This window comes from Conger conger, chromosome 4, assembly GCF_963514075.1.
Source record: "Conger conger chromosome 4, fConCon1.1, whole genome shotgun sequence".
NCBI classification, from domain to species: domain Eukaryota; kingdom Metazoa; phylum Chordata; class Actinopteri; order Anguilliformes; family Congridae; genus Conger; species Conger conger.
The window spans coordinates 33,816,142-33,831,270 of NC_083763.1; the positions used below are offsets into that span (position 1 = coordinate 33,816,142).

Sequence of the window (15,129 nt, forward strand, 5' to 3'; positions counted from 1 at the left end):
TTGGAAGTAGTTCCTTAAAGTAGTTCCTCTAGTTACTGACCTTATTCCTTACAGATTTGGCCCATCTACCATGTGTACTAGACTTATGTTCACAGCTGTACAACTGATCCTATGTGAATTGTACCTTATCTGACCTGTTCTGTAATTTGTTCTTGGATGCACTTTTTATGTACGGCGCTTTGGATAAATATGTAATAAAATGTAATGTAATGCACATAGTCTGGCAGAGAAACCATGCAGAAGAACACAGGGTGCTTTGCGGTGTACGGCATTTATAGAAATACCAGCACAGTTGAAAATGCACTGGGGAAAGTGAGAGCTCAGGCAAAATGATGGCGAATGCAGGCAAAATGGCGGTGAACGCAGACAAAACGGCGGTGAACGCAGACAAAACGGCGGTGAACGCAGGCAAAACGGCGGTGAATGCAGACAAATGGCGGTGAACGCAGGCAAAATGGCGGCGGGGTGGTCTTGACAAAAGTCTTAACAGAAGACAAACAATAATTTTGTAGGCATTTTGGGTCATGGTTCTAACCAGGGTTCTTTGCTTGTTTAGTGGTTTTATTGAGTCTGTACAGTTGAATTGAGGCTAACCGGGTCAGTCTGGGTTATGGCCGGGCGTGTGTGGTTACAGAATGGTGCGGCTTGGACCTGTCAGTGTGGTAACACAGTAGTGCGGTTGGACTAGTGCGTGGTTAGTGGTGTTGTCAAACCCATGTGTGTGGTTAGAGAGGTGCGGTTTGGACCTGTGTGTGTGATTACAGAGTAGTGCGGTTGGACTGTGTGCGATTACAGAGTAGTGCAGTTGGACCGTATGTGTGCTTACAGAGTGGTGCGGTTTAGACCAGTGTGAGTGGTTACAGAGTGTGCGGTTGGACCAGTGTGTGGGGTTACGAAGTGGTGCGGTTGGACCGGTGTGTGGTTCTGGAGTGGTGTGGTTGGATGGTGTGTAGGGTTCTGGAGTGGTGCGGTTGGACGGTGTGTGGGGTAACGAAGTGGTGCGGTTGGACGGTGTGTGGGGTTCTGGAGTGGTGCGGTTGGACGGTGTGTGGGGTTACGGAGTGGTGCCGTTGGACCAGTGTGTGTGGTTATGGAGTGGTACGGTTGGACGGTGTGTGCGGTTACGGAGTGGTGCGGTTGGACTGGTGTGTGTGGTTCTGGAGTGGTGCCGTTGGACCGGTGTGTGTGGTTATAGAGTGGTACGGTTGGACGGTGTGTGGGGTTCTAGAGTGGTGCGGTTGGACGGTGTGTGGGGTTACGGTGTGTGGGGTTCTGGAGTGGTGCGGTTGGACGGTGTGTGGGGTTGGACGGTGTGTGGGGTTACGGAGTGGTGCGGTTTGGATATGCGTGCGTGACGACAGAGTGTGCGGTTGGACCGGTGTGTGTGGTTCTGGAGTGGTGCGGTTGGACTGGTGTGTGGGGTTCTGGAGTGGTGCGGTTGGACTGGTGTGTGTGGTTCTGGAGTGGTGCGGTTGGACTGGTGTGGGGCTACGGAGTGGTGCGGTTGGACCGGTGTGGGGCTACGGAGTGGTGCGGTTGGACCGGTGTGTGCGTCCAAACCGCAGAATTTCCTGCAGTGCGGCAAAGGAGGGGTTAGCCCTGCCAGTCCCGCTGCTCTCCACAGCTGCAGAGAAAAAAAGGAAAAAATCCACACAGCTCTGATGAAGCTTAACTAAAAACCTTCCAATTTTAGTTAATTTTAATGGGCTGAAATGAAAAAGGGAGGCTATCCGCAACGCAAGGTCGCATAACGAGTCAATATATGTAAATCTTTACAAGACAAACACAGTGGGAAACAAAGACATTTAACTGAAGCGCTCGCTGATGTCTCCACTTTTTTGTGCACATAATTTCTCCCCATTGAAAGGTATAATTGCCTGCTATTTGAAGATATTCATGCTCAATTTTTGAAATTAATTTCAATTGGGGAAATGTAGAAATGTCAGCTCCAGTGAAAAGGATTTGATTTCAATTATCCTTGCTCAAAGGACTGTGATTTCCAAATACACTTAAGCAAAATTATGACAAGAATTTTTGTTCCAGAAATTCAGTGTTTAAAGAGCGATTAGGCGATAAATGGACTGGCTTTGAATTGGAGTGAATTCACCGGGCTCCCTCTGAAAGGCACTCAATTATCGCTGATTGCTCCTGCTATAATGCAGCAAATAGAGATACCTGCTATTGCTGTAATTTGTGTGAAAATTAACATGCTGCAATTTCCACTAGAGGGGAAAAAGGAAACCCTAATGGGCGGCTGATCGCACATCAATAACAGCAAGGGGGGAGAGACGCAGAGAGAGGGAGTGAGAGAGAATAGGGAGAGGGAGAGAAAGAGGGAGAGAAAGAGAGGGGGAGAGAAAAAGGGAGCGAAAGAGAGAGGGCAAGAGAAATAGGGGAAGAAAGAGAGGGAAAGAAAGAGAGGGCAAGAGAGAAAGAGGGAGGGCAACAGAAAGATGGAGAGGGAGAGAAAGAGAGAGGGCAAGAGAAAGAGGGAGAGAAAGAGAGGGCAAGAGAGAAAGAGGGAAAGAAAGAGAGGGCAAGAGAGAAAGAGGGAGAGGAAGAGAGAGGGCAAGAGAAAGATGGAGAGGGAGAGAGAGGGCAAGAGAGAAAGAGGGAGAGAAAGAGAGAGGGCAAGAGAAAGAGGGAGAGAAAGAGAGAGGGCAAGAGAGAAAGAGGGAAAGAGAGGGCAAGAGAGAAAGAGGGAGAGAAAGAGAGAGGGCAAGAGAGAAAGAGGGAGAGGGAAAGAAGGGGGGGAAAGAGTAAGGAAGGAGAAGAGAAAAACAGAGGAGGAGATACATGGGGAAGGAGAGGATGAGAGGAATGAGGGATGAAATGAAGATGCAATGGGGATGGGGAGACATGGCAAGAGAAGGAAAGAAGGGAGAAAGGGATAGAGAAAAATAGAAAAGAGCAGAGTGCAACGGGAAATAAGACAAGTGGGTGGAGAGGGAGAGAAAAGGAGGGAAACACAGAGAAAAGAGAGCGGGAGGAGAGAGAGAGCAAGAAAAAAAGAATAATTTACTGAAAATATTAGAAATTGAACCTGTGTATAACTCCTCTAAATTACCGGCCAATTAGAGAGAGTGGCATTCCTCTCCCCTTTAATGCAGAGACGATAGTGGTCACTGTCTCCCTGCCCATAGGGGGGAAGCGCAGACGGGCGGGCGGGGCGGGCGGGCGGACGGACGGAGAGACCGACGCGGGCGGGGGAGAGGGGTGTTTTATTCAGCTGGCAGTTTAAACTGCTGTCTCGCCTGCAGAGGGGAGAGGGAACGGATGTGTAAGTGGCTATGGTGACAAGCCAAATCGGCCTTTTGGGCTTCAACCTGTCGCCACAGCCCAGCCCAGAGGAGAAATAAGGAGAGAGGATATATATATATATATATATATATATATATTAAAAAAAACAAAAAAAAAAACAACAAAGTGACACTGTGGAGATGAGGGAAAGAGAGGCAGACCAGCGGCCAAATGTTTCCTTGGTGTCCAGTGGAGGCCAAATTAAAACCGGCCTGCACAAATAACCACACGGCCTGTAGAACGGTAAGGGATGCTGACAAATGTTTAATCGCGCAGAGGACGATGGCGATAACGATGACGAAGATGAAGAAAACATCTAGGATCAGGGCCTCGTCGTCAAAGTCTGAGCGACAGTGGAAAGGGAGGGAAGGAGAGAGAAACAGCGGAGAGAGAAACAGAGGAGGCGTTGCGCTCAGATGGAGCAGCGGCAGGAGACGGGAGAGGCGGCAGGGCTTTTCGCCAGCTCCACAGCGCCATCACCTGGAGAAAGAGTGATATGCAGCTTCCCCGAGATCTCGGGCTGAACGGGGAGCGATCCGGCCTGGGGCCTGGAGCGGGAGAGGGGGATGGAGGAGTTTGGGGCGTACCTCAGGACGCAGCGTGGACTTGGAGCAGGCCGGACAGGCAGGGCCGGCGCGGGTGAAGGCGGCCGGCAGTCGTCGGGTGCGGTTCTGACACGCCTGGTCTTCACACACCAGCCAGCCCTTAGAGGAGACAGAGATACGTTTGTTATCATTTTCCTGTCAGTCAAAGGGAAACACATTACAGTAAATGATTGTGATAGGAGTCTAACAAGGTTGTCGTTTAACCCTCTCTGTGCCGTTTATCAAAAATACTTATCGGTATCGACCGATACTGATAGAGTACTCTGTATTGGCCATGGGTGGGAGGGAGGGAGGGGGGGGGGGGGGGGGGGGGAAGGTATCGTGTACCCCTAATATTATCAATGAATTGCAATCATTTTTTAATTTATTTCGACGGTCCTTTCTTGGATGATGGTTATCAGTTCATTTGAAAAAGAGGCAAATGCCCGGCGGGTCTATCGGCCGAAGCGCACAATTCCGACACCACCGCCCCCTGGCCCCTTTCCCCCTGTCGTCTCATTCCACAGCTCGTTCTACAAAACGTTTTACCACCGCTGGACAATTAGCAACGACCATTCTCCACCCAAGGGTTGACCCCACCCCCTCCCCCCACCACTCAGACCTCTGTTCGCTTAAGAGCTTCAAGGGTCTCAGCTCACAATGAATCTCGGAGTCACAATAAATGTGAGAAAAGCAAACGCGCTTAGATTAAAACCGCAAAACCCGGTATTGCTTTCCTTAGCTACCGACAGGCCAGGGAGGGGAGTCGTCGTCCTGGGGGGTGGGAGCAAACACTAACCCGCTACGCCCACGCCCGCCCGAGAAACAGCGGAGATACGAGGCGACAGGATAATGCAATTTGAGCCCCGGCTTTCCTCGCACGAGCTGATTAACTCCGGAGGGCCTCTTTGAAGCCGATCCCACCTGGAGTCCGTCTTCTCTTGAGGGTCTTTTGTGAGCTGTTATCGGCCGCTCAAACACACGCTCGCCGGCAACCATTGTCCTGAGGCGAGGAACAATATCAGACCTGCGCCTTACATGCCCCTATTTTTAATTTCCCAATTAATCTTGCCGCTGCCATTTCCCCAGTGGGGGTGGGGGTGGGGGGGGTGGTATCTTTTGTGTGGTGCATGAGTTTATTTGGATAATTAAGCTCAGAGCCTCAGGATAAAGAAGTAGGTGGTGGTGGGGGGGTACTTGGGGTCTGTAATTGAATCCTGACATATGCGTGGTGTTTAGTTTTAATTTCGTGCGCTTGTGTGTCGACGTTATCTGGCCCCCTTGTTTGCCCAAGGGCCCCTTTTGTGTTTTTGGCAGAGGAGGCCCGCGCTAAGTCAACCTCCCGCCGTTCCCATGGGCCGTGGGACGCCCGCACGAGAGTGAGAGAGCGAGGAGGAGGCTGAAAATCCGCCACGTCGCCCCGGACGAACGTTCTATCGCCACGGAGACCGGCGGGCACCGAGGCAAGTGGGCGGACACCGCGCTCCAACCCCTCCTACGCAGCTGCGAGTCTCGGGCCACCGGCTTCTCGCCACTCTGCGCCCCTCCTCCCCCTCCCGCGTACAGTCAGCCACCGGCTCCAGTAATTAGGCCCTTCACTCGTTACTGTGTCATTAAAAACACACTACCCTACCAGGAACCAATTAGAGCCGCAGAAGCCCCGCCCAACAGCGGATGTGGCATGTGGGAGTGAGGGTTATTTCGGGAGGGGAAGAGAAGGGATGGGGGGAGGCAGAAAGAGAGAGAGAGAGAGAGAGAGAGAGAGAGAGAGAGAGAGGAGTGGGGAGGGGAGAGTGAACCGGAATGGGCTAGCAGGGAGGGGTTGTTTGGGAGGAAGAGACTGGCCGTGTTGGGGACCCCCACTCGTTGGGACACGGGAGAGCTCCACGCGGATGGCGGAGCAAGGGAGAATTACCCAGCACTCCCTCCTGCCTCTGTGGTAATGGAGAGGGAGAAGTCGCTGACCCGTAATCACTCAGAACATCAAGTTCAAACGACTGCTGCGGCGAAGTGGCTCATGGTGACACTTGCAAGGGTGGAGTCGCGATCTCATCAAGACCTGGTACAACGTGAGAAACACACACTGCACGCTGGCACTGGAACACCCCCCGTGTACAAACACACGCACGCACCAATACACGCCCAGACACCCCAACAGACTCCCCTCACACATGCACTCTGGGATACCGCAAGGATGAAAATTAAACCGGAAAGCCACCATTTGCTCACTCACATGTGGGCCATGGAGAGAAACTCCAAATGAAACGCACTACACTAATGCCGCTTCATGCTCTACTCACAGACTGCTCCACCCACTACTCACACTGCTCTACCCACTACTACTCACTGCTCCACCCACTACTCACACAGCTCCACCCACTACTCACACAGCTCCACCCACTATTCACACTGCTCCACCCACTACTCACACTGCTCCACAGACTACTACTCACACTGCTCCACCCACTACTCACACTGCTCCACACACTACTACTCACACTGCTCCACCCACTACTCACACTGCTCCACCCACTACTCACACAGCTCCACCCACTATTCACACAGCTCCACCCACTACTCACACTGCTCCACACACTACTACTCACACTGCTCCACCCACTACTCACACTGCTCCACACACTACTACTCACACTGCTCCACCCACTACTACTCACACTGCTCCACCCACTACTCACACTGCTCCACCCACTATTCACACTGCTCCACACACTACTACTCACACTGCTCCACACACTACTCACACTGCTCCACCCACTATTCACACTGCTCCACCCACTACTCACACTGCTCCACCCACTATTCACACTGCTCCACCCACTACTCACACTGCTCCACCCACTACTCACACTGCTCCACCCACTATTCACACTGCTCCACCCACTACTCACACTGCTCCACCCACTACTCACACAGCTCAACCCACTACTACTCACACTGCTCCACCCACTACTCACACTGCTCCACCCACTACTCTGTGAAAATCTCAAAAGTAATAAAGGCTAAAGGTATAAATATTGTACATAACAATGGAGGTTTTTGTGTAATTTTGTGTGAAAATGCAGTGATGCAATTTTCCCCCTTCCTGATCTCTTCTATTACTGCATATTTGTCACACTGAACAGTTTCAGATCATGAGACAAAATGCAATATCTGACAAAAAGAACACAGAGTAAATTTATTATTATTTTTTAATTAGCATTCATTTATTTAATGAAAACAACAATCACCCAAATCACCCCTGAGAAAAAGTAATATCCCCTCACTTTTCTCAATACTTCAATGTTTGTTTACCTACTACACTCACACTGTACCACCCACTACCCCCACAGTGCTCCATCTACCCCCACACTGCTCCACCCACGACCCCCACACTGCTCCAACTACCCCCACACTGCTCCACCCACGACCCCCACACTGCTCCATCTACCCCCACACTGCTCCATCTACCCCTACACTGCTCCACCCACTACCCCCACACTGCTCCATCTACCCCCACACTGCTCCACCCACGACCCCCACACTGCTCCATCTACCCCCACACTGCTCCATCTACCCCCACACTGCTCCATCTATCCCCACACTGCTCCATCTACCCCCACACTGCTCCATCTACCCCTACAATGCTCCACCCACTACCCCCACACTGCTCCATCTACCCCCACACTGCTCCACCCACGATCCCCACACTGCTCCATCTACCCCCACACTGCTCCACCCACTACCCCCACACTGCTCCATCTACCCCCACACTGCTCCACCCACTACCCCCACACTGCTCCACCCACTACCCCCACACTGCTCCATCTACCCCCACACTGCTCCACCCACTACACAGTGGGAGAGATTAGTCTCGTAGTACTCCATGCTCACACAGTGCAGTACATACTCCTGCACTGCTCTACATTTCACACTGGGAGCTGCAGCGCTCTCAGTTGAGCCATGAAGAGACTGTTTGAATCTCAGGACACGAAAAAGGAAGAGAAATCAATTCCCACAATCCCCGGCTAACGGCTGGTTGTGCGAAGAAGGAGCAGGATAAAGCTTTATAATTGCATAATTACACCAGTCGATTCTGCACAGAGTGAACACAGCCACATCTGAAGGAGTCAAATGAATTCCACATAATTTAACCAAACACTGAGCAAAGCTGAGGCCTGATTCTCAGAGCTAACGACTGGAAAACGCATCTCTCCCTCCTCCTCCCAACACACATTTTCTTCCCCCGACTCTCCCCATCACTCCTCCAGTCCCCCTCCGCTCCTTCTCCCGCCCCCTTTCCCAAACCCCCCCAGCTCCTTCTCCCCCTCAGCAATCCCTTTCTCCATACAGAAAAATCCACTACAGCATCCATCCATCCATTATCTAATCTGCTTATTCTAGATTAGGGTCACAAGGGCGTGGGGGGGGGGGGGGTGGCTTTCGGGGCTAGACGTTATTCCCAGGATGCATTGGGTCAGCCCCACTACACCTGACACCAAAAAAAGTGTAATAAATCACAGCCGTCAAGGAAACCAAAGGTTGAGTGTACGTTACAGTTTACGGCATCTGGGAAAAAGGCCCTTCCGCAAAAAAAGGGAGCGGCGGAATTCTGGCCGCTTAACACTTCTGCCACTGGAATTCCACACGAAACCTCCACCCTGCGCACCCCCCTTCCCTCACCCCACCCCCACCCCCACCCCCACCCCCCATCCCGCTGCTTCTGTTCGCCGGCTCCGGTGGGCACACGGCGGTAAAAAGGGCACGATTACACCGGCCGCGTGAAAAGGGCCCGAGACAGCAGCTTCTCACTTCTTTGTACTTAAGCAATCAACAGATGCACTTATTCGCCAGCCTCCCCCCTCCCCAGTCCATCATGGAGCTATGCTGAATGGGGGAGAAATAAGTCCACTTTGTACATCTTCCAGTTAATCACGGCTTTCTATTCAGCAATTTGACCTTTTGTTCAAAACAGGATTATCACCTGTTTTTTTCCCCCCCTCGTTTTTTTTTTTTTTTCTCCCTTTCCTTCCAGGCAGTTACCAAGGGTGACCCGCTTGGGGGAACATAATTGCAATAATTTGTTAAACACCATGGCAACCGACATTAGAACTAGGTAAATACGGGGCTTTTGTGCCACGCTGTTATTTCAGCAGAGATGCTGGAGTCAGGGAACAAATGACGAAGACAGAGAGAGAGAGAGAGAGAGGGAGAGAGAGAGTAGAAACAGTGAGAGAGAGAGGCAGAGTAGAGAGAGAGAAAGAGAGAGAAGGAAAAAAGAAAACCCCACAAAATTTATATTTGCTTTGTCTCCAGAGAGCTGCAAATTGATAATGGCGGCAGGCTAGAGGTGGCGACGGCAGTAATTTCTCTTCTGATTAATGCGCGTTTCCACTGGATACTCAACAAACACGGGCTTACAATCTGTAACCATGCCCCCCCCCCCCCACCCCCTTCTCAGCCCCCCCCCCCCCCCCTTTCTCGTCCAACACACAGAACAAACAGCCCTGTTTGTCCCCTTCCTGAACTGAAAGGAATCCTTAATTACAGAATATTACCCCTCTTCAGTTAACCGAGTGCTGATGTGGGGGGGTGGGTGTGTGCTCTGTCCACTGAGCCCCGGAGAGAAACAGGAGGAGACTGACGTGGGGGTGTGGGGGTGGTTAGCATTCACAGCCAGCAGCTGTTTCACACCTCCTGACAAATGGACAAATTGGTTGGGTGGGTGGTGGTGGGTGGGGGTTGGGGGGGGGTTTGTGCCAACGCTCCACCATCGGGACGGTGGATGCATTGATGGCTCTAATTGATTTCTCTGCAGCGAAGCGGCACTCTCTCCTGATACGTATTATATTTTGCGGGGGGGGGGGGGGGCAGGGTGGGACGACCCTAACACAAAAAGGCGGGTGGGATTTTGCACCTGAACGCTACAGGTTCAAATCCCGGGCGTGGGTGTGAGTGAGGGTGAGGGTGGTGGGGGCAGGATTACACACTAGAATGTCCTGCGTCTTTTGTTAGCTGGCTTTCTAAACGAGCAATACGGCTAAACAGCAGGGTTTATCTACCACTAGATGGGCTGCTTTTACATCGCAATGCATTTAAATTAATAGTCCAGCAGAAGCTCTGGCCTTTTTTTGGGGTGATTTTGTAACAGGAGGCGTTTACATTACATTACAGTTATTTAGCTGACGCTTTTATCCAAAGACGAAGAGTTTGGTGTGAAGGGGCCACTTTGCAAGTACTGCTATGCAAATACTCATTACCAGGCATTACTGCGTTTGCATGCTGAAAAGTCAAAGACGTTTACATGAGTTTACCGGCAGGTTTTGGCCCGTAATGTGGTCTCATCTTTAGCAATCGGCACAGATCCAGGGAGAGCGCTGTGGGGCCTATTAACAGGTTAATACTACAGAGATCGCTCCGTTCATTAGCCATGGCTTCCTCTCCTGAGGCCACTGTTCGTTTTACTTGCTTGAAACACGCATTATCAAATAATTACAACAAAAGCATGTCTGATTAAAACAATATTTTCTACACAGCTACCCATGTTTTCAATTTTATCATTTTCTGAGCACAAGAGAACACTGATTGTGTGCATAGTCATGCATGTTATCCAAAGTGAGGCGTTTATCAGCACTGCAAAAAAAAATAAAAAAATAAAAAAATAGTCAGTTTTGATTTGAGCCCAGATGGGTGACATTTTGTATTATTGACAAGAAAATGGGAAACAGCCATTTTAACTTTGCACTTCATTTTTGAGGTGGAATACATCATATCAAATATCTTCCCTGAAGTATAGTTTTTACAGTAAATGCAGAAATTCAACCACATTCAACTGCTGCCTAAACACTGAGTCCCAAGATATGCAAACTGATTTGGGCACAGATACCTCCAAATTGTATTTATTGATGCATCTCGCTGAAGCAATAGTATAATTCATGAAGCTTTCGAACTGATATAAATGTTCACCAAATTCTAGAACACAGTGAATATGCAACATGAACAATGCTATTTGTAATTACATGACATCTAGCTGGCAACGGTCTTGAAAGCATTGGTAAAAGTTGTAAACCCTGAAAAATAAGTGGTTACTTTTTAGAAGTAGACACCAGGACACAGATGAGTGCTTTGAAGTGGCCAAGCAATATTGTGTTTGAATTCAACACTCAGACTTTCATGGAATATTCTGCAAAGAAACTTCTGGACATGCATTGCGATTCTGGTCATATCTACTTTGAGAAACTTTCAAACAGTGCCCATTTTTGCCCTACATTAAGACTTTATGATTTTGAACAATACAATACTACCAGCAACTTGGTGTCATTTTTAATCCATATAGGATGTTCTAAATTTTTCTAATAATAATGATTTTGTGCATTATTTTTTTTTATGAATTCATAAAATGAATTTATTACTCAATTTTAAATATGTACCAAATATCCTTCCACAAAGGGAATTTTGTTGCAAATCTCACACACAACATCTCCAAATCTTAATTCGTTGGTTGGGTATTCGAATCCTACAATTTATAATTCCACAAGGCCTGGCAGAACAACAGTCTGTATATCCAAACCAAAATTTCCAATCCCAAATCCACACAACACCATCACAAAACCGGTTCAGCTCCTTCAGCTAACACAGTCAGAGGCACAGACATGCACACAACACCATCACAAAACCGGTTCAGCTTCTTCAGCTAACACAGTCAGAGGCACAGACATGCACACAACCACATACAGATAGCACGCCACAGACAGTTACATTTCTGGACATAAATCAAACGCTCTTCTCGTTCACCATACAGCTGGACAAAACAAAGGGGGGAATTGTGGGAAAATGCTGGCACAGAACTTGCCCCAACTTATGAAGTAATCAGAAAGGCGACATGAATGCAAGCGTTTGCGGGCCCAGCGGGGCTCCGGTGGGGGCGTTGTGTAGGCAGGGCTGCTGGGCAGCATCTGAAATCCATTTAAAAGCGTAATAAACAAACAGCATGTATTATCTGAACAATGAGGGCTCCGAAGAACAGGGTGAAATACAGCTCTGTTGGAGTCCTGGTTCGTCTGTGCTTCCTATTTCGCCCGCGCATTTGCCTGATTGGAGGCCGGACCTGTCTGTCATTCTCTACGGCTTGCGATTGGCTGATCCTGATCATTAGACCACTGTCACGGCCACACATAGGTAAAGAGGGTAAATTGACGCACGTGTGCAAGTTCGCGCGCACACAGGGGCTGTGTCTCAAACCGTTAACTTCCGTGCTCCGAGTGCACATGGAATAAAGTAAGGAAGTGAATGCACGGATAAAGTACCAACATGCACTCAGTTCAGTATTTGGAGTGCACATCATTGAAGGCTCCCACTGGAAAACAAATCCCAGAATTAATTTTGTTTGCTGTCGCTAAATGAGCTAGCTAGCTAACGTTAGTCTAACATAGCCAGCTCTAGGTAGCGATTTAGCCAATATTATATATAATGTTAATTACAAATGTATTCCAGTGTGCTGTAAGGAATTGGCTAGCTAGTTGGCAGGATCGCTACAACAGCTAGTGTGCATATAACTTGTCAATAACATACAAAAATAAAGATAGTAAATATTTCTTATTTTTCCCCTGCTATAAAATCCAGCTATGATTAAAAACTTGTGGGAAAGATGGTACATGATGAGAATTTTATATGCGAATAAGGTGGTACAATGTGAACGAACACAATATGTGACCTAAAACAACACTCTTTAAAGATTAGGCAAACAATTTAGCATAAATAGCATAAGCACATGCATTACTGGTTCCATTTCAAACTGACTTGTAGCCAGAATAACTGCATAGCCTACCAAGTACCCAACTCCTAAACAGCACAAAAATTATGAAAATAGACAGTACCTCAGAAGGCAAAAGAGCTTTATTTAGATTTTCACAGAAAGTTGTCCAAAGCAGTAATTAATATCAGGCAGCTGTCACTGCCTCTACTGACTTGGCTTCTTCAACACCACTTCTAGCAAAAGGAATTCAACTGAAATAGTGAGCTAGACACATTTCACTGTCCCTTTATTTCTGAGTGTACATATAGCTATTAGACTATTTTAGAGTGTGAACTCTCGAACGCTGACGGGAGTATAGACTCGGAGGCACGGCAGAGTGGAGCACGGAAGTTTTGAGACACAGCTAGACATGGCGCTAGAGCCTGGGAAGCATTCACACACTGAGCGAAACACTGAAACGTAGGCAAAACATCGCTGAGCCAGATTAGGCCCATAGTGCCGACAGAATATGGAGCTGTGCAGCACTGCCCCTGCTGCACTACCTTGCTACACCCCCCAGCACAGCACTGTTTGTGTTTCCCGGGCAGCTCAATCGTTCCAACTCAAACAGCAAACAAAGCAGTGTAAATGTCACCCCACATTACAGCCCGCTCCCACCAAAGTCATTAATGTGTGTGTGTGTATGTATATCTGAAACAACTCATTACTGAAGGCCAGTATCCGAGTGAGGGCTATTTCAACACTGTGCTCTTAAAGAACAGAGGCACTAATTGAATTACAGCCAGGTATGACTCACTACATCTACAGTTAAATGCAAAAGCATTCCAACAGACTCCAAAGCACATTCCACACCTAGAATCAACTCTAGGCCTTTTATTGTAAATTAACTAAGACAGGTAGCCAATCTGAGCAGTGGATTGTCCAATTACCATTGCTCCAGGGGGCTATGTATATAAAGGGCTATGATTCCCACAAGAATCACCCGATATGAATGTAAATACCCCCAATTACAGCTGAAAAAAAACAACAAAAAATGTGAAATGGTCCCAACTTTACTATGTAACTGAATTTGCAGTGTTGTCAAATAATAATTTTACACCTGGCAAAATTCAAATGGCTCTCCTGGCACAACAAAAGGGAGTAAATCTTCAGTCATTCCACACCAAGTGAACCAATGACTCCCACCTTATGTTCTCAGATTTAACTCAACACATTGTTTTATATGAGCTATGAAAGATTGGAAAGTTTTTTCCTTGAATTTTAAGAATTATTTTCTTATGCCTCTTTAAAAAACAGAAATGATAGCAAAAAATACACTCACAAATTAGCATTTCATTCGAGAGCATTTTTAGCAGCCTGTAAATCCTGTTCTAATAAAGGTATCATCACCAAAATTAGTGAGGTTGTACATCTCAGATTCAGCAAATGTCATGATTTCTAAACGTGAAAAAATAATCTGAGTGCCAAAAAAAGCTAAAATATGCTGTTATGAGCTTTTTTGGGGGGCATATTTATCGTGCCAAAATTGGGGTTTAAAGTATGTTAGGAAGTGCATGGAGGGTTTTGGACAATTGTATACATTTGTTGTTTGTGTATGATTATGCACAAACCACAGGATTCATACTTTCAGAAGGTACATTTGTGAAACTGATAAATTTGGCATCAGCCACAAACAGACACAATTTTAGCTGAATGGATGGCCATGTGGGATAAGCAGCAGCAAGGGCTGTCTCTAGGTATAAAGTTAATTTTGCAGCTACAATGTTTTCTAACTAAAAGGACAGCTTGAAAATCTGGGTCTAGAGACCAAAAAGTGCTATGTGCATCCCCCAGCAGAATGGCCACAGCGACTATGCAGGTAGTTTCCCTCCAAAACTGTATTACAATTACAACATAAAACTTGCTTTTAAACAGCTTTAACAAACCATTGCGATAAAATTACTTGCAATATTATGGACAAGCCGTTTAAGTTTTTAACTCAAACTCCGGCAATACCAATTGACAAAATCTGTTCAGTGTCTTATAAAAAAAATTATTTAGCATTTTATTTAAAAAAGAAAATTAAAAAATAATAATAAAACTTAAATTACAGCATTATTGCAGAATTTATATACATGGAAAATGCGTATGATATGATTGCCACAAATGTAATAGAACTGGATGTATTATATTGAAACATTTTGTATGACGTGAACTCAAAACAAACCTATTAAGTATAAATATAAGTATAAAAGCGCGGCAAGTCTATGATGGCCCTCTCGACTTCTCCACATGGTGGGAGACGAGCAAAGTACATAAACGTATCTGTTAGATAAGTAGTACCTGTAGTACCTGTAGCTGTAGTACCTGTGAAAGTCATAGGTCAGCCTGCTTGCACTGTAGTATTGGTAAAAGTGATAATTACTCACGCTGTACAGCAGTATGTATGAAAGTGACAAGTACCCAAACTAGTATAGGTCAAAGGTAGAGGTACTTCTGCTGTAGTATCTATGA

General features: G+C 47.4%; 1 protein-coding gene across 3 annotated transcripts in view; it reads right to left on the bottom strand.

The window, feature by feature from the left end:
- Positions 1 to 15,129, bottom strand: part of pola1 (polymerase (DNA directed), alpha 1) — a 93,082-nt gene that overhangs the window by 21,889 nt on the left and 56,064 nt on the right. For all 3 annotated transcript variants that reach the window (XM_061240568.1, XM_061240570.1, XM_061240569.1), the window contains exon 35: positions 3,888 to 4,004. In XM_061240568.1, coding sequence (XP_061096552.1) covers positions 3,888 to 4,004 — 117 coding nt within the window. The remainder of the gene's footprint in view (positions 1 to 3,887; positions 4,005 to 15,129) is intronic.